This window comes from Salvelinus namaycush, unplaced genomic scaffold (genome assembly GCF_016432855.1).
Source record: "Salvelinus namaycush isolate Seneca unplaced genomic scaffold, SaNama_1.0 Scaffold1807, whole genome shotgun sequence".
In the NCBI taxonomy this organism is placed as follows: domain Eukaryota; kingdom Metazoa; phylum Chordata; class Actinopteri; order Salmoniformes; family Salmonidae; genus Salvelinus; species Salvelinus namaycush.
This window is the reverse complement of record NW_024058572.1, coordinates 3,882-24,593: the sequence shown is the minus strand read 5'-3', so window position 1 is coordinate 24,593 and position 20,712 is coordinate 3,882. Positions and strand designations below refer to the sequence as shown.

General features: G+C 43.3%; 1 protein-coding gene across 1 annotated transcript in view; it reads left to right on the top strand.

The window, feature by feature from the left end:
• The window catches only part of LOC120037663 (attractin-like), a gene marked incomplete at its 5' end in the record, with an annotated part of 37,280 nt that extends 18,837 nt beyond the window's left edge, over window positions 1–18,443 (top strand). Inside the window, 6 exons of the mRNA XM_038983657.1 lie at window positions 6,755–6,974; window positions 7,516–7,701; window positions 15,829–16,080; window positions 16,550–16,687; window positions 17,514–17,607; window positions 18,371–18,443. Coding sequence (XP_038839585.1) covers window positions 6,755–6,974; window positions 7,516–7,701; window positions 15,829–16,080; window positions 16,550–16,687; window positions 17,514–17,607; window positions 18,371–18,443 — 963 coding nt within the window. The remainder of the gene's footprint in view (window positions 1–6,754; window positions 6,975–7,515; window positions 7,702–15,828; window positions 16,081–16,549; window positions 16,688–17,513; window positions 17,608–18,370) is intronic.
• Window positions 18,444–20,712: the final 2,269 nt, after the last annotated feature.

Genomic DNA, 20,712 nt, shown 5'->3' with positions numbered 1-20,712 from the left:
AAACTCATTTTTCAACCACTCCACAAATTTCTTGTTAACGAGCTGTAGTTTTGGCAAGTCTGTTAGGACATCTACTTTGTGCATGACACAAGTCATTTTTCCAACAATTGTTTGCAGACAGATTATTTCACTTATAATTCACTGTATCACAATTCCAGTGGGTCAGAAGTTTACATACACTAAGTTGACTGTGGCTTTAAACAGCTTGGAAAATTCCAGAAAATTATGTCATGGCTTTAGAAGCTTCTGATAGAATAATTGACATAATTTGAGTCAATTGGAGGTGTACCTGTGGATGTATTTCAAGGCCTACCTTCAAACTCAGTGCCTCTTTGCTTGACATCATGGGAAAATCAAAAGAAATCAGCCAAGACCTCAGAGAAAAAAATTGTAGGCCTCCACAAGTCTGGTTCATCCTTGGGAGCAATTTCCAAACACCTGAAGGTACCACGTTCATCTGTACAAACAATAGTACGCAAGTATTAACACCATGGGACCACACAGCCGTCATACCGCTCAGGAAGGAGACGCGTTCTGTCTCCTAGAGATGAACGTACTTTGGTGCGAAAAGTGCAAATCAATCCCAGAACAACAGCAAAGGACCTTGTGAAGATGCTGGAGGAAACAGGTACAAAAGTATCTATATCCACAGTAAAACAAATCTTATATCGACATAACCTGAAAGGCCGCTCATCAAGGAAGAAGCCACTGCTCCAAAACCGCCATAAAAAAACCAGACTACGGTTTGCAACTGCACATGGGGACAAAGATCGTACTTTTTGGAGAAATGTCCTCTGGTTTGATGAAACAAAAATAGAACTGTTTGGCCATAATGACCATCGTTATGTTTGGAGGAAAAAGGGGGAGGCTTGCAAGCCGAAGAACACCATCCCAACCGTGAAGCACGGGGGTGGCAGCATCATGTTGTGGGGGTGCTTTGCTGCAGGAGGGACTGGTGCACTTCACAAAATAGATGGCATCATGAGGTAGGAAAATTATGCGGATATATTGAAGCAACATCTCAAGACATCAGTCAGGAAGTGAAATCTTGGTCTCAAATGGTTCTTCCAGATGGACAATGACCCCAAGCATGCTTCCAAAGTTGTGGCAAAATGGCTTAAGGACAACAAAGTCAAGGTATTGGAGTGGCCATCACAAAGCCCTGATCTCAATCCTATAGAACATTTGTGGGCAGAACTGAAAAAGCGTGTGCGAGCAAGGAGGCCAACAAACCTAACACAGTTACACCAGCTCTGTCAGGAGGAATGGACCAAAATTCACCCAACTTATTGTGGGAAGTTTGTGGAAGGCTACATGAAACGTTTGACCCAAGTTAAATCATTTAAAGGCAATGCTACCAAATACTAATTAAATGTATGTAAACTTCCGACTTCAACTGTGTATACTGTATTTTATACCATCTCATGCAACCATGCCTTTAGCCGCTCGGCCGTCGCTCAGCCATATATTTATATGTACATATTCTCATTCACCCCTTTAGATTTGTGTGTATTAGGTAGTTGTTGAGGAATTGTTAGATTACTTGTTAGATATTACTGCACGGTCGGAACTAGAAGCACAAGCATTTCGCTACACTCGCATTAACATCTGCTAACCATGTGTATGTGACAAATACAATTTGATTTGATTTGGTGGAGTCAGCGTCATGTTTTGGGGCTGCTTTAGGGCCTGGACTTGCTATCATCGACGGAAAAATATGTTCCAAAGTTTATCAATACATTTTGCAGGAGAATGTTAGGCTATATGTCCGCCAATTGAAGCTCAACAGAAGTTGGGTGATGCAACAGAGAAGTAAATCAACAACAGAATGGCTTCAACAGAAGAAAATATGTCTTCTGGAGTGTCCCAGTCAGAGTCGTGACCTCAACCCGATTGAGATGCTGTGGCATGACCTCAACCCGATTGAGATGCTGTGGCATGACCTCAACCCGATTGAGATGCTGTGGCATGACCTCAACCTGATTGAGATGCTGTGGCATGACCTCAACCTGATTGAGATGCTGTGGCATGACCTCAACCCGATTGAGATGCTGTGGCATGACCTCAACCCGATTGAGATGCTGTGGCATGACCTCAACCTGATTGAGATGCTGTGGCATGACCTCAACCCGATTGAGATGCTGTGGCATGACCTCAACCTGATTGAGATGCTGTGGCATGACCTCAACCTGATTGAGATGCTGTGGCATGACCTCAACCCGATTGAGATGCTGTGGCATGACCTCAACCCGATTGAGATGCTGTGGCATGACCTCAACCTGATTGAGATGCTGTGGCATGACCTCAACCCGATTGAGATGCTGTGGCATGACCTCAACCTGATTGAGATGCTGTGGCATGACCTCAAGAGAGCAGTTCAGACATCCCAATAATATTGCTGAACTGAAACAGTTTTGTAAAGAGGAATGGTCCAATATTCCTCCTGACCGTTGTGCAGGTCTGATCCACAACTACAGAAAACGTTTGTTTGAGGTTATTGCTGCCAAAGGAGGGTCAACCAGTTATTAAATCCAAGGGTTCACATACTTTTCCCACCCTGCACTGTGAATGTTTACACGGTGTGTTCAATAAAGACGTGAAACGTATAATTGTTTGTGTTATTAGTTTAAGCAGACTGTGTTTGTCTATTGTTGTGACCTAGATGAAGATCAGATCAAATTTTAGGACCGATTTATTCAGAAATTTAAATTCATTTCCAAAGAGTTCACATGCTTTTTCTTTCCACTGTATATACTCAGGTCGCTATAGTTACAATATATTACAACATACAGTAACAGTCAAAAGTTTGGACACACCTACTCATTCAAGGGTTTTTCTTTATTTTTACATTTTCTACATTGTATTAAGATTAATAGTGAAGACCTAAAAATAATGAAATAACACATATGGAATCATATGAAATTACAATTACATAATGTAGTAACCCAAAAAGTGTTGAAACAATTAAATTACAATTAAATTAAATTAGTAGAAAATAGGAAAAATAAAGAAAAACCCTGGATACTTCATATACATGTCACGCCCTGACCATAGATTGCTTAGTATGTTTTGTTTGGTCAGGGTGTGATGTGGGTGGGCATTCTATGTTGTATGTCTAGGTTGTCTGTTTCTATGTGTTTGGCCTAGTATGGTTCTCAATCAGAGGCAGGTGTCAGTCGTTGTCTCTGATTGGGAGCCATATTTAGGTAGCCTGTTTTTCCTTTGTGTTTTGTGGGTGGTTGTTTCCTGTGTTAGTGTTTTCACCATATGGGACTGTTTCGTTTTTTTCAGTATTTTCAGGCACTTTGTTATTTTGTATTGTTTAGTGTTCAGTTTTATAATAATTAAAATGGACACTTACCACGCTGCACATTGGTCCGACATTTCATACTCCTCTTCAGACGAGGAGGAAAACCGTTACAATACAGGGTATTCGTAAAGTTTTCAGACCCCTTGATTTTTGTCAACATTTTGTTACGTTACAGCTTTATTCTAAAATGGATTTAATAAAATAATTGTTCTTATCAATCTACAATTTGTTTTTGGCCAGAATAAAAAAAAGTTGTGGGAGGCCCCGGTGCTAGAGGCCCCGGTGCTAGAGGCCCCGGTGCTAGAGGCCCCGGTGCTAGAGGCCCCGGTGCTAGAGGCCCCGGTGCTAGAGGCCCCGGTGCTAGAGGCCCCGGTGCTAGAGGCCCCGTGCTAGAGGCCCCGTGCTAGAGGCCCCGGTGCACATTTAATGAAGCTGGCAGTTGAGGACTTGTGAGGCGTCTGTTTCTCAAACTAGACACTCTAATGTACTTGTCCTCTTGCTCAGTTGTGCACCAGGGCCTCCCACTCCTCTTTCTATTCTGGTTAGGGCCAGTTTGCGCTGTTCTGTGAAGGGAGTAGTACACAGCGTTGTACGAGATCTTCAGTTTCTTGGCAATTCCTCTCATGGAATAGCCTTCATTTCTCAGAACAAGAATAGACTGACGAGTTTCAGAAGAAAGGTCTTTGTTTCTGGTCTTTTTGAGCCTGTAATCGAACCCACAAATGCTGATGCTTCAGATACTCAACTAGTCTAAAGAAGACCAAGTTTTCAGCTGTGCTAACATAATTGCAAAAGGGTTTTCTAATGATCAATTAGCCTTTTAAAATGATAAACTTGGATTAGCTAACACAACTTGCCATTGGAACACAGTGGTGATGGTTGCTGATAATGGGCCTCTGTACGCCTATGTAGATATTCCATAAAAAAATCTGCTGTTTCCAGCTACAATAGTCATTTACAACATTAACAATGTCTACACTGTATTTCTGATCAATTTGATGTTATTTTAATGGACAGAAAATGTGTTTCTCTTTCAAAAAACAAGGACATTTCTAAGTGACCCCAAACTTTTGAACGATAGTGTGTGTATGTATATATATACACTGCTCAAAAAAATAAAGGGAACACTTAAACAACACAATGTAACTCCAAGTCAATCACACTTCTGTGAAATCAAACTGTCCACTTAGGAAGCAACACTGATTGACAATAAATTTCACATGCTGTTGTGCAAATGGAATAGACAACAGGTGGAAATTATAGGCAATTAGCAAGACACCCCCAATAAAGGAGTGGTTATGCAGGTGGTGACCACAGACCACTTCTCAGTTCCTATGCTTCCTGGCTTTCACTCTAGTGGTAGCATGAGACGGAGTCTACAACCCACACAAGTGGCTCAGGTAGTGCAGCTCATCCAGGATGGCACATCAATGCAAGCTGTGGCAAGAAGGTTTGCTGTGTCTGTCAGCGTAGTGTCCAGAGCATGGAGGCGCTACCAGGAGACAGGCCAGTACATCAGGAGACGTGGAGGAGGCCGTAGGAGGCCAACAACCCAGCAGCAGGACCGCTACCTCCGCCTTTGTGCAAGGAGGAGCACTGCCAGAGCCCTGCAAAATGACCTCCAGCAGGCCACAAATGTGCATGTGTCTGCTCAAACGGTCAGAAACAGACTCCATGAGGGTGGTATGAGGGCCTGACGTCCACAGGTGGGGGTTGTGCTTACAGCGTGCAGGACGTTTGGCATTTGCCAGAGAACACCAAGATTGGCAAATTCGCCACTGGCGCCCTGTGCTCTTCACAGATGAAAGCAGGTTCACACTGAGCACATGAGCACATGTGACAGACGTGACAGAGTCTGGAGACGCCGTGGAGAACGTTCTGCTGCCTGCAACATCCTCCAGCATGACCGGTTTGGCGGTGGGTCAGTCATGTGTGGGGTGGCATTTCTTTAGGGGGCCGCACAGCCCTCCATGTGCTCGCCAGAGGTAGCCTGACTGCCATTAGGTACCGAGATGAGATCCTCAGACCCCTTGTGAGACCATATGCTGGTGCGGTTGGCCCTGGGTTCCTCCTAATGCAAGACAATGCTAGACCTCATGTGGCTGGAGTGTGTCAGCAGTTCCTGCAAGAGGAAGGCATTGATGCTATGGACTGGCCCGCCCGTTCCCCAGACCTGAATCCAATTGAGCACATCTGGGACATCATGTCTCGCTCCATCCACCAACGCCACGTTGCACCACAGACTGTCCAGGAGTTGGCGGATGCTTTAGTCCAGGTCTGGGAGGAGATCCCTCAGGAGACCATCCGCCACCTCATCAGGAGCATGCCCAGGCGTTGTAGGGAGGTCATACAGGCACGTGGAGGCCACACACACTACTGAGCCTCATTTTGACTTGTTTTAAGGACATTACATCAAAGTTGGATCAGCCTGTAGTGTGGTTTTCCACTTTAATTTTGAGTGTGACTCCAAATCCAGACCTCCATGGGTTGATAAATTTGATTTCCATTGATATTTTTTGTGTGATTTTGTTGTCAGCGCATTCAACTATGTAAAGAAAAAAGTATTTAATAAGAATATTTAATTCATTCAGATCTAGGATGTGTTATTTTAGTGTTCCCTTTATTTTTTTGAGCAGTGTATATATATATATTCAATGTCACTATAGTTACAATATATTGGATATTGGACCTAGCGTGTAAGCAGGAAGTAGAGAAAAGACTGTGTCTGATTGGCTGTGATGACATACACTGTATAATATTGTGAGTTGCTCTGGATAAGAGTGCCTGCTGTGTGATTTAAAACGTCTCTCAAACCCAACCTAGAGAGACCCTTTAAGACATCCCAAGGAGAAACCAACCTAGAGGTACCCTTTAAAACATCCCAAGGAGAAACCAACCTAGAGGTACCCTTTAAAACATCCCAAGGAGACACCAACCTAGAGATACCCTTTAAAACATCCCAAGGAGAAACCAACCTAGAGAGACCCTTTAAGACATCCCAAGGAGAAACCAACCTAGAGGTACCCTTTAAAACATCCCAAGGAGAAACCGACCTAGAGAGACCCTTTAAAACATCCCAAGGAGAAACCAACCTAGAGAGACCCTTTAAAACATCCCAAGGAGAAACCAACCTAGAGGTACCCTTTAAAACATCCCAAGGAGAAACCAACCTAGAGAGACCCTTTAAAACATCCCAACGGTTCTGTCTCTCAAACCCAACCTAGAAGAGGAGTCTGTGTGCGTACGTGTGTGACTAACTGTGTGTGCGTACGTGTGTTTTTTTATTTGTATTTTTATATTTAATCTTTATTTAACTAGGCAAGTCAGTTAAGAACAAATTCTTATTTACAATGAGTGTGTGTGTGTGTGTATGTGTGTCTACGTGTGTGTGTGTCTGTGTATATAACTGTTCGATGTTAGTCACGTTCCTAGTATTGTTTTCAGTACAAGGCCTCGGTGACGCCGTGGGTGGGGCTGAGGAAGATCAACGTCTCCTATTGGTGCTGGGAAGACATGTCACCCTTCACTAACACCTCCCTCCAGTGGTTGCCGGGGGAACCCAGCGACGCCGGTTTCTGTGGTTACCTAGCCGAGCCGGCTTCCAGCGGCCTTAAGGCCCAGACCTGCATCAACCCTGTTAACGGATCACTGTGTGAACGAGCAGGTTAGACACACACACACACACACACACACACACACACACACACACACACACACACACACACACACACACACACACACACACACACACACACACACACTCTCATACACACACACACACTCATACACACACACCCACAGACACACACAGACACACACACACACACACACACACACACACACACACACACACACACACACACACACACACACACACTCTCATACACACACACACCCAGACACACACCCACACAGACACCCACAGACACACGCACACACACACACACACACACACACACACACACACACACACACACACACACACACACACAAGCACTTACTATTTTGTGTGAAATAGGTACGTAATAAAAATGGAGACAGACACGGCTCTCCAAATAAATGTCTTTGCATATTCTGGTCCGACACTCCTAGTAGATCATTAATAATATGTTGTTGATATACACTCCATTATTCACCTCCCCTTCCTTTCTCTCTGGTCTTCAATGGTGACCCATTACGTATTTGCTTCCTTCCTGTCTCATCAGCCAATCACAGTGCCAAGCAGTGTCGGACGGCGTGTGCCATGCGGGCTACGTGTGCTGAGTGTACCAGCAGCAGCTCTGAGTGTATGTGGTGCAGCAACATGAAGCAGTGTGTGGACTCTAATGCTTACGTAGCCTCCTTCCCCTTCGGACAGTGTATGGAGTGGTACACTATGAACAGCTGTCCACGTAAGACCTCTCTGTCTCTCTCTCTCTCTGTCTCTCTCTCTCTCTGTCTCTCTGTCCTCTGTCTCTCTCTCTCTGTCTCTCTGTCCTCTGTCTCTCTCTCTCTGTCTCTCTGTCCTCTGTCTCTCTCTCTCTGTCTCTCTCTGTCTCTCTCTCTCTGTCTCTCTCTGATGGAGTGGTACACTATCAACTGTCCACGTAAGACCACTGGCTACATTCCTCTATTCTTTGTCTGTCAATTCAAAGGGTTTATTACTCTAGCAAATCACATTTTATTAGTTCAATGCGCCGAATACAACAGGTGTAGACAGTGAAGTGCTTACCTTCTTCTCAATAGGGGGTGCTATTTGCACTTTGTAATAATTTCGTTCCCAAATTAAACTGCCTCGTACTCAATTCTTGCTCGTACAATATGCATATTATTATTACTATTGGATAGAAAACACTCTCTAGTTTCTAAAACCGTTTGAATTATGTCTGTGAGTGAAACAGAACTCGAGTTAGAGCATTTTTCCTATGAGGATGTGAGAATGCAGAAATCTTCTTGCTGTTCTGAGATCTGTTTATAAATCTGCCTGTCTTCTATTGGTTGAGATGCACTGCATACGTCTTCCCCTGGGTGTCAGCGAATAGTGAGAGTTGAAATGGGGTTGCTAGGCAGAACTGAGAGCTTATAAAAGACCTAGGAACAAAGTGTCCGGCCATTTTTCACTTCGCTCTGACGCAGGAAGGAACTCTGGCTGTGACTCTAGAACGCTCCGGTTATAGGCCTTTAGATATATCCGGTCATGTTTAGGCCTTTAGATATATCCGGTCATGTTTTTATTCGTTATAGGTGTTAAAGACATCATAAGGTAGTTAATTTAAACCGACTTATAGCAGTTTATATCAGTTTATTGCGATTTTCTGGAATTCTTTGTCACGCGCTTTCACGAGTTGGACACCTCTCCTGCACATAGCTAGCGTTAGCTGCTATTTCTACAGGAGAAGAAAAGACGATTGTTCTGGAGAAAGGACACCTTGCCCAAGATTCTGATGGAAGCTCGTCAAATAGTAAGAAGTCTTTATGCTGTTAATTAGTATTTATGTTGACAAATGTTAAACAATAATTGCGCCATGAATTTCGGTGCGGTCTCGCTTTAGCGCACGCTGTATTGCGCAGTAACGTTAATTTTAAAAATCTAACACAGCGGTTGCATTAAGAACTAATGTATCTTTCATTTGCTGTCCAACCTGTATTTTTTAGTCAAGTTTATGAATAGTTTTCAATTAGAATAGGTGCCTCTCCAAGATGGCGCCGGACAGATTGCTTGAAGTTTTGGCCACTACTCACATTGTATAACCACGATTTGTGCTGCTACATATGCACATTTACGAACAAACCCTATATGCATTGTGTAATATGATGTTACAGGACTGTCATCTGAAGAAGTTTATGAAGGTTAGTCAAATTATATATCTTTTGCTTGCTTGTTACGATCGCTAACCTTTGCTGCTGGTAAATGGTGTTGTGTTTCTGGCTATTGTGGTAAGCTAATATAATGCTATATTGTGTTTTCGCTGTAAAACACTTAAAAAATCTGAAATATTGGCTGGATTCACAAGATGTTTGTCTTTCATTTGCTGTACGCTGTGTATTTTTCAGAAATGTTTTATGATGAGTATTTAGGTAATTCACGTTGCTCTCTGTAGTTATTCTAGTCGCTTTGGTGAGAGTTGTGATGGTGGCTGCAATGGTAAACTATGATTTATACCTGAAATATGCACATTTTTCTAACAAAACATATGCTATACAATAAATATGTTATCAGACTGTCATCTGATGAGGTTGTTTCTTGGTTAGTGGCTATTTATATCTTTATGTGGTCGAATTTGTGATAGCTACTGATGCAGTAAAAAAATGGTGGAGTAAAAAAAGTGGTGTGTTTTGCTAACGTGGTTAGCTAATAGATTTACATATTGTGTCTTCCCTGTAAAACATTTTAAAAATCAGAAATGATGGCTGGATTCACAAGATGTGTATCTTTCATCTGGTGTCTTGGACTTGTGATTTAATGATATTTAGATGCTAGTATTTACTTGTGACGCTATGCTAGGCTATGCTAGTCAGCTTTTTTACTGATGGGGGTGCTCCCGGATCCGGGTTTGGGAGGAATTAGAGGTTAAAGAGACACAGAGCCTGCAATAGTTACCTTTGTTCGAACTGTCAAAGAACCGTCAGATCTAGAGCTCTGAAACTTTAGAAACCTGTTCTAGAGCTCAAGTCAGTAGTGCACGGTGAGTTATGTGGCTCTAGGAGGTTCTCAGACAGAGAAACAACCTCGTACATTTGCAATAACTTCAATTCATTTTGACCATCATGAAAATGACGGCATTTAGAAAAGTCCCAGAGTCGCAAGACTAGGTGCATTGAAACCGCCTCGGCCCATAGAGACGGACCCTAACATTTCTGTCCGATAGCTCATTCAAGGACCCCGTAGCAACGCCCGGAAAATGTGGATTTTCAGCACCAATTAAGGTCGCTGCTCGGGCTCCAAATGACCGAGCCGAAACTTGGGATTCGGTGTTGCCTGAGCTAGGCCTACAAATAATGTCAGAACTGGACCCGCAGCTAGAACGTAACTACGTGTTTTATGTTTTTATTATGGTTTAAATAGAAGGCGCTGTGAATTTTGGGCCTGCTCTGAAATATGTGATAGTTGGCTTCTAAACGAGTTGGAAAAAGTGGGTGTGGTGTCAGTTTGTATCAGTTTGGTGTCAGAATGATATCTAATTGACTGATGGACCCTGACTTGCTGGCTGACTTTTGTCCATTTGCAATATGTTTAAACAGTGATAGACCATCACCAAATTGACATTCTGAAATCAACACCAATGAGCGATGGAGAGGAACCACTATCACTGCGCGGCCATCCCGAGTTCATCGGGCCAGTCAATTTTGCATTTCTGCAGTATTTTTGAGCATGTCAAATTCGTGATGGTAAATGCCCATTGAAACATATTGCAAATGGACAGTATATTTGCAATAAGATTCAACAGTGAAAAAATATCAAATCAAATGTATTTATATAGCCCTTCGTACATCAGCTGATATCTCAAAGTGCTGTACAGAAACCCAGCCTAAAACCCCAAACAGCAAGCAATGCAGGTGTAGAAGCACAGTGGCTAGGAAAAACTCCCTAGAAAGGCCAAAACCTAGGAAGAAACTGAGAGAGGAACCAGGCTATGAGGGGTGGCCAGTCCTCTTCTGGCTGTGCCGGGTGGAGATTATAACAGAACATGGCCAAGATGTTCAAATGTTCATAAATGACCAGCATGGTCAAATAATAATAATCACAGTAATTATTGAGGTAGCAGCAAGTCAGCACCTCAGGAGTAAATGTCAGTTGGCTTTTCATAGCCGATCATTAAGAGTATCTCTACCGCTCCTGCGGTCTCTAGAGAGTTGAAAACAGCAGGTCTGGGACAGGTAGCACGTCCGGTGAACAGGTCAGGGTTACATAGCCGCAGGCAGAACAGTTGAAACTGGAGCAGCAGCACGGCCAGGTGGACTGAGGACAGCAAGGAGTCATCATGCCAGGTCGTCTTGAGGCATGGTCCTAGGGTTCAGGTCCTCCGAGAGAGAGAAAGAAAGAGAGAATTAGGAAGAGCATACTTAAATTCACACAGGACACCGGATAAGACAGGAGAAGTATTCCAGATATAACAAACTGGCCCTAGCCCCCGACACATAAACTACTGCAGCATAAATACTGGAGGCTGAGACAGGAGGGGTCACCAAATGGACATCACCAAATGGACATGATGAAATCAACACAACGAGCGATGGAGAGGAACCACTATCACTGCCCGGCCATCCCAAGTTCATCGGGCCAGTCAATTTTCCATTTCTGCAGTATTTTTGAGCATGTCAAATTCGTGATGGTAAATGCCCATTGAAACATATTGCAAATGGACAGCCGTGCGCCTGGTGATTAGAATGGGTTACCAGAGCACATTTAAAAAATGTTTTTTAATGCCTTTAGGGGGTGCAAGGGGTCTATGGTTGGGTAGGGAGCACCCCCCACCCGTGCCCATCCAATAGGGGGCGCCCCTGGTCATTTTGGACGTTTAAAAAACAACAGAGTCCCACTTCTCCCTAATCATACATGACAAATATACCATCTAGGTTGATTCATGGCTTAACATAGTGCTATATATCATTTGGGCAGTATAAATGCCATTTGGACATGGTTTACTGACTTTTGGGTTTGGAAACCAACTTCCTATGATCGTACATCGTACATTGGGGCGGCAGAGTAGCCTAGGTGGTTGGAGCGTTGGACTAGTAACCGAAAGGTTGCAAGTTCGAATCCCCGAGCTGACAAGGCAGTTAACCCACTGTTCCTAGGCCGTCATTGAAAATAAGAATTTGTTCCTAAAACTTCTTATGGCCGCAGTCCCGGTAACGGGACAGATATGACAACAGCCAGTCCAAGTGCAGGGCGCCAAAAAAAACATCAAGTGACTTTGCATAGCCCATCGTTTCAACATGAATACGCATCATAAATATAGATCATAATACAAGTTATACACATTGAATTATAGATATACCTCTCCTTAATGCAACCGCTATGTCAGATTCCAAAAAAACGGCGCTCAATAGTAGCATACCACAGCTGCAAAGATGGCGTCACTATAAACAATAAATGGTTTACATATCCAAACGCTAATTCAGGTCAGCGTTGTCTGTGTGAGCAATGGAACGTCAGTGCCTTGCATGAAGAAAAGGCATGATCAGGACATGGCTGCTTGATGGACACCTGACTGATTCTGCTCTCATTCTCTCCCACAACATCATAGAAGTCTCATTGGAATTTCTATTGATTGCTGACATCTAGTGGAACCCCTAGGCAGTGCAACATCATTCATAACTCAATTGGATTTCTTAAGGGACTCTGGTGAATACAGACAAGCTCAGATTTCTGACTTCCTGTTTTGATTTCAACTCAGGATTTTGCCTGCCAATATGAGTTCTGTTAATCTCACAGACATAATTCAAACAGTTTTAGAAACTTTAGAGTGTTTTCTATCCAATACCAATAATAATATGCAAATATTAGGAACTATGACTGAGGAGCAGGCCGTTTGAAATGGGCACCTTTCATCCAAGCTACTCAATACTGCCCCTTCAGCCATAAGAAGTTAACTGACCTGCCTAGTTAAATAAAGGTAAAATAAAAATATAAATAATAAACATGGCAAATGGACATAACATCCTGATTTGGCACTTTCATATTGCATTTGGACATTTCTTTTGGCATTTGGCAATGGTTCACTGACTTTTGACTTCCTATGAAATCATATTGCAAATGGACAAAACATATGCCTTATGGACAAGTAAAAAAAATATGACAATAAAATATGACAAAGTATGTTCATACAGTTCTTATACATGTGTAATTGACATTGTTTTTAAAATAATTTAGAAAAACGGTCCAGAAAGCACTTTTTTAAGGGGGTGATAAGTTTTCAAATTTTTTCAAATTTTCAAAATTTGACTCTTGGGTCTTGACTTGATGTGCATTTGCAATATGAAAATTTACCGTGGAGCACGCTCGCCATCTATTGGATTTTTGCTGTGTGACACTTGACATTTGCCATATGACATTTGCAATAAGTTTTGAATGAAACCGCGTCCATTTGAGTGGTATTGTACATCGTGTATATGTTTCGTACGGTGCCAATGAGATCCCATTCATTTTTGTCCATTTCAGGGGGGTATTCCCTTACTTACCATAATCAACAATGCAGTTTTAAGAAAATATTTAAAAAAGTAAGAGATAAGAATAACAAATAATTAAAGAGCAGCAGTAAATAACAATAGCAGGGCCATATACAGGGGGTACTGATACAGAGTCAATGTGGAGGCTATATACAGGGGGTACCGGTACAGAGTCAATGTGGAGGCTATATACAGGGGGTACCGGTACAGAGTCAATGTGGAGGCTATATACAGGGGGTACCAGTACAATGTGGAGGCTATATACAGGGGGTACCGGTACAGAGTCAATATGGAGGCTATATACAGGGGGTACCGGTACAGAGTCAATGTGGAGGCTATATACAGGGGATACCGGTACAGAGTCAATGTGGAGGCTATATACAGGGGGTACCGGTACAGAGTCAATGTGGAGGCTATATACAGGGGGTACCGGTACAGAGTCAATGTGGAGGCTATATACAGGGTGTTACGGTACCGAGTCAATGTGGAGGCTATATACAGGGGGTACCAGTACAGAGTCAATGTGGAGGCTATATACAGGGGGTACCGGTACAGAGTCAATGTGGAGGCTATGTACAGGGGGTACCGGTACAGAGTCAATGTGGAGGCTATATACAGGGGGTACCAGTACAGAGTCAATGTGGAGGCTATATACAGGGGGTACCGGTACAGAGTCAATGTGGAGGCTATGTACAGGGGGTACCGGTACAGAGTCAATGTGGAGGCTATATACAGGGGATACTGGTACTGAGTCAATGTGCGGGGGCACCGGTGTCGAGGTAATTGAGGTAATATGTACATATAGGTAGAGTTATTAAAGTGACTATGTATAGATAATAACAGAGAGTAGCAGCAGCGTTGAAGAGGGGTGGGTTGGCAATGCAAATAGTCAGGGTAGCCATTTGATTAGCTGTTCAGGAGTCTTCTAGCTTGGGGGTAGAAGCTGTTAACCTCTTGGCGCACTGATCCCTTTAACGGGATCATTTTCGTAAACAACCGCAGAATTGCAGAGTGCCAAAAAAATGTAAAAAATAAAAAATATTTATTTTCATGAAATCACAAGTGAAATAGACCAAAACACAGCTTAGCTTGTTGTTAATCCACCATATCGTGTCAGATTTTGAAAATATGCTTTACAGCGAAAGCAATCCAAGCGTTTGTGAGTTTATAGATCACTAGACAAAACATTACGAACAGCTAGCAGCAATGTAGATTGGTCACGAAAGTCCGAAAAGCAATGAAATCAATCGCTTACCTTTGATGATCTTCGGATGTTTGCACTCACGAGACTCCCAGTTACACAATAAATGTTCCTTTTGTTCGATAAATATTATTTGTATATCCCAAAACTCCATTTGGTTGGTGCGTTATGTTCAGAAATCAACAGGACCCAGCAGTCATGAAGGGAAGACGAAAATTCCAAATAGTATCCGTAAAGTTCGTAGAAACATGTCAAACGTTTTTTATAATCAATCCTCAGGTTGTTTTTAACATAACTAATCGATCATATTTCAACCGGACGGTAAACTATCAATACTAGAGAGAAAGAAAATGTTGAGCAACAACTTTCGCGCTCATGAACTAATCAAAGGACACCTGGCCATCCACTGACGCGTTTTGGTAAATCTCGCTCATTTTTCAGAATAAAAGCTTGTTCACAATGGAATGGAAGCCATTGGAAAAGGAATCTGGTTGATACCCCTTTAAATGGAGGAAAGGCAGGCAATGGAACAGGGATTTTTCAAAATAAGAGCCACTTCCGGGTTGGATTTCCTCAGGTTTTCGCCTACAAAATCAGTTCTGTTATACTCACAGACAATATTTTGACAGTTTTGGAAACGTTAGTGTTTTCTATCCTAGTCTTTAGCATCTGGGCCGGAGAAATAGGCCGTTTACATTGGGAACGTTATTTTTCCAAACATAAAAATTCTGCCTCCTAGCGTCAAGAAGTTAAGAAGCATTTTGGACCTAGATTTGGTGCCTTGGAGTCTTTGACAATTTTTAGGGCCTTCCTCTGACACCGCCTGGTATTGAAGTCTTGGATGGCAGGAAGCTTGGCCCCAGTGATGTACTGGGCCGTACGTACTACCCTCTGTAGTGCCTTACAGTCGGATGCCGAGCAGTTGCCATTTCAGGCGGTGATGCAACCAGTCAGGATGCTCTCGATGGTTTTTTGCCTATTTTAATCGCACACTTGTTGTTTGTGTTCATGGATTTTATAATGTCGTATATTTTCTCTCTCTCTCTCTCAAGTTTTGTTCTGTGTTCAGTTTCATGTAGTTGACTAGTTCTCTTCTGTATTAGCTTAAAACTGCTCTGGGTTCAGTTTCATAGGGTTTAATGCTTTCTCTATCTCTCTCTCCCAGCTGAGAACTGTTCTGGGTACAGGACGTGTGGCCAGTGTCTGGAGCAGCCGGGCTGCGGTTGGTGTACAGACCCCAGTAATACTGGGCGTGGCCAGTGCATCGAGGGGTCCTATAGGGGGCCGTTCCAGACTGCTGTCCCCGCTCCCTCCACCCTGCCTGGCCCCACCTCTAGTCCCGCCTCCCAGCCGGCTCTCAACATCAGCATGTGTCCTTACGACACTAAGTACACCTGGAGCTTTATACGCTGTCCAGGTACACACACACACACACACACACACACACACACACACACACACACACACACACACACACACACACACACACACACACACACATATATACACATATACAGACACACACACAGACACAGACACACACACACACACACACACATATATACACATATACACACACATATACACATATACACACACACATACAGACACACACACATTAAAACATCTCCATCTCTCTCTCCAGCGTGCCAGTGTAACGGCCACAGTCAGTGTATTAATCACAGTGTATGTGACTCTCTCCATCTCTCTCTCTCTCCAGCGTGCCAGTGTAACGGCCACAGTCAGTGTATTAATCACAGTGTATGTGACTCTCTCCATCTCTCTCTCTCTCCAGCGTGCCAGTGTAACGGCCACAGTCAGTGTATTAATCACAGTGTATGTGACTCTCTCCATCTCTCTCTCTCTCCATCTCTCTCTCTCTCCAGCGTGCCAGTGTAACGGCCACAGTCAGTGTATTAATCACAGTGTATGTGAGAAGTGTGAGGACCTGACAACAGGGCTCCACTGTGAGAGCTGCACCTCTGGTTACTATGGAGACCCCACCAACGGGGGCAGCTGCCAACGTGAGTCACTAGGGGGGGATGTGAGTTCAGGGTTGTTGGGGGTCACCTCACTGGGACTACATGGGGTAAAAGAAAAACAGTTTATTCTAGTTTAGATACACCTTTGCCAGTGTAACTGTTCTGTAATGACCTATTATTGTTATATTACTGTGATAATGTTGTGTTACAGTGTGTCAGTTGTTATATTAATGTGATAATGATGTCATATTAATGTGATAATGTTGAAATATGAATGTGATAATGGTGTCATATTAATGTGATAATGGTGTCATATTAATGTGATAATGGTGCCATATTAATGTGATAATGGTGCCATATTAATGTGATAATGGTGTCATATTAATGTGATAATGCTGTTATATTAATGCGATAATGGTGGTATATTAATGTGATAATGGTGTCATATTAATGTGATAATGGTGTCATATTAATGTGATAATGGGTTCATATTAATGTGATAATGCTGGTATATTAATGTGATAATGGTGTCATATTAATGTGATAATGGTGGTATATTAATGTGATAATGGTGTCATATTAATGTGATAATGGTGTCATATTAATGTGATAATGGTGTCATATTAATGTGATAATGGTGCCATATTAATGTGATAATGGTGTCATATTAATGTGATAATGGTGGTATATTAATGTGACAATGGTGGTATATTAATGTGATAATGTTGGTATATTAATGTGATAATGGTGTCATATTAATGTGATAATGGTGGTATATTAATGTGACAATGGTGGTATATTAATGTGATAATGTTGTTATATTAATGTGATAATGCTGTTATATTAATGTGATAATGTTGTATTACAGCGTGTAAGTGTAACGGCCATGCCAGTGTGTGTAACCCTAACAACGGGAAGTGTTTCTGCACCACCAAGGGCATCAAAGGAGACCGCTGTCACCTGTAAGGACTACAGTACACGACATAGTTAATACATACATATGACATATTCTACAATTCAGACTGCTGTCATCTGTAACAGGGCGCCACACGCAACTTTTTTACAAGGAGCATGTTGGCGCCTAAGTTCTAAAAATGTATTCCCACACGAGGAAATTCAGGAGCAATATGAATATGTATGAGGAAATAAAGCTAGAATCCTACTTGTTTCCTGCCTCACTGGTGCTCATAAATATACTCCAGGTTGCACATCCAAATATTTAGGTACATATGACTGTAGAGCCCTGCATGGTAGCCCTGTGTAAAGTAGATGTACTGTCCATGTTGTTGATTGGGACGGTAAAGCCTGTCTCTCACCTCCATTAAAGATGTACTGTCCATGTTGTTGATTGGGACGTTAAAGCCTGTCTCTCACCTCCATTAAAGATGTACTGTCCATGTTGTTGATTGGGACGTTAAAGCCTGTCTCTCACCTCCATTAAAGATGTACTGTCCATGTTGTTGATTGGGACGGTAAAGCCTGTCTCTCACCTCCATTAAAGATGTACTGTCCATGTTGTTGATTGGGACGTTAAAGCCTGTCTCTCACCTCCATTAAAGATGTACTGTCCATGTTGTTGATTGGGACGGTAAAGCCTGTCTCTCACCTCCATTAAAGATGTACTGTCCATGTTGTTGATTGGGACGGTAAAGCCTGTCTCTCACCTCCATTAAAGATGTACTGTTCATGTTGTCTCTAACCTACTTTCGCTCTCTTTTCTCTCAGGTGTGAGGTGGAGAACCGTTACCAGGGCAATCCTCTGAAAGGAACGTGTTACTGTAAGTGGAACTCACACTGAGGCTGAGTCCTTCAGAGTAGAACATCGCGCTGAGTCCTTCAGAGTAGAACATCACTGTCACGATCGTCTTTGGGTGAGAGAGAGGACCAAGGCGCAGCGTGTGAAAAATACATCTTCTCTTTATTTAGAAGAAGAAAAACGAAACAAAACAACAAATAGACGAACGTGAAGCTATAAACGACTAAGTGCAAACATGCAACATAGACATAGACAATTACCCACAAACACATGATGCCCATGGCTGCCTTAAATATGGCTCCCAATCAGAGACAAATGAAAGACATCTGTCTCTGATTGAGAACCACTCAGGCAACCATAGACATACCTAGAAACCTTCACTGAACACAAACCCATACACTAAACCCAACACCCCCTTTTACCATATAACCACCCAAGACGAGACAAAACACAAACATTCCCCATGTCACACCCTGACCTAACTAAAATAAATAATGAAAACAAAGACTACTAAGGCCAGGGCGTGACAGTACCCCCCCCCAAAGGTGCGGACTCCGGCCGCAGAACCTGAAACAGAAGGGGAGGGTCCGGGGTGGCCCCCATCATGGCGGCGGCTCGGGCGCGGGACGAGGCCCCCACTCCGGACCGTGTAGACGTGAGAGAGATGTGTAGACGTGAGAGAGATGTGTAGACGTGAGAGAGATGTGTAGACGAGAGAGAGGTGTGTAGACGAGAGAGAGAGATGTGTAGACGAGAGAAAGATGTGTAAACGTGAGAGAGGTGTGTGGACGTGAGAGAGGTGTGTAGACGAGAGAGAGAGATGTGTAGACGAGAGAGAGGTGTGTAGACGTGAGAGAGATGTGTAGACGTGAGAGATGTCTTAGTCCTCCTTCTTAATAAACCCCAGGAAGACTAGCTGCTGTCTTGACAGGAACTAATGGCGATTCTTAATAAACCCCAGGAAGAGTAGCTGCTGCCTTGACAGGAACTAATGGGGATACATAATACACCCCAGGAAGACTAGCTGCTGCCTTGGCAGGAACTAATGGGGATTCTTAATAAACCCCAGGAAGAGTAGCTGCTACCTTGGCAGGAACTAATGGGGATCCATAATAAACCCCAGGAAGAGTAGCTGCTGCCTTGACAGGAACTAATGGGGATCCATAATAAACCCCAGGAAGAGTAGCTGCTGCTTTGGCAGGAACTAATGGGGATCTATAATAAACCCCAGGAAGAGTAGCTGCTGCCTTGTCAGGAACTAATGGGGCTCCATAATAAACCCCAGGAAGAGTAGCTGCTGCCTTGGCAGGAACTAATGGAGATCCATAATAAACTCCAGGAAGAGTAGCTGCTGCCTTGGCAGGAACTAATGGGGATCCATAATAAACCCCAGGAAGAGTAGCTGCTGCCTTGTCAGGAACTAATGGGGATCCATAATAACCCTCAGGAAGAGTAGCTGCTGCCTTGGCAGGAACTAATGGGGATCCATAATAAACCCCAGGAAGAGTAGTTCCTGCCTTGGCAGGAACTAATGGGGATCCATAATAAACCCCAGGAAGAGTAGCTGCTGCCTTGACAGGAACTAATGGAGATCCATAATAAACCCCAGGAAGAGTAGCTGCTGCCTTGTCAGGAACTAATGGGGATCCATAATAAACCCCAGGAAGACTAGCTGCTGTCTTGACAGGAACTAATGGGGATCCATAATAAACCCCAGGAAGAGTAGCTGCTGCCTTGACAGGAACTAAATGGGGGTCCATAATAAACCCCAGGAAGAGTAGCTGCTGCCTTGTCAGGAACTAATGGGGATCCATAATAAACCCCAGGAAGAGTAGCTGCTGCCTTGGCAGGAACTAAATGGGGGTCCATAATAAACCCCAGGAAGAGTAGCTGCTGCCTTGGCAGGAACTAATGGGGATCCATAATAAACCCCAGGAAGAGTAGCTGCTGCCTTGTCAGGAACTAATGGGGATCCATAATAAACCCCAGGAAGACTAGCTGCTGTCTTGACAGGAACTAATGGGGATTCTTAATAAACCCCAGGAAGAGTAGCTGCTGCCTTGACAGGAACTAATGGGGATCCATAATAAACCCCAGGAAGAGTAGCTGCTGCCTTGTCAGGAACTAATGGGGATCCATAATAAACCCCAGGAAGACTAGCTGCTGCCTTGGCAGGAACTAATGGGGATCCATATTAAACCCCAGGAAGAGTAGCTGCTGCCTTGGAAGGAACTAATGGGGATCCATAATAAACCCCAGGAAGAGTAGCTGCTGCCTTGTCAGGAACTAATGGGGATCCATAATAAACCCC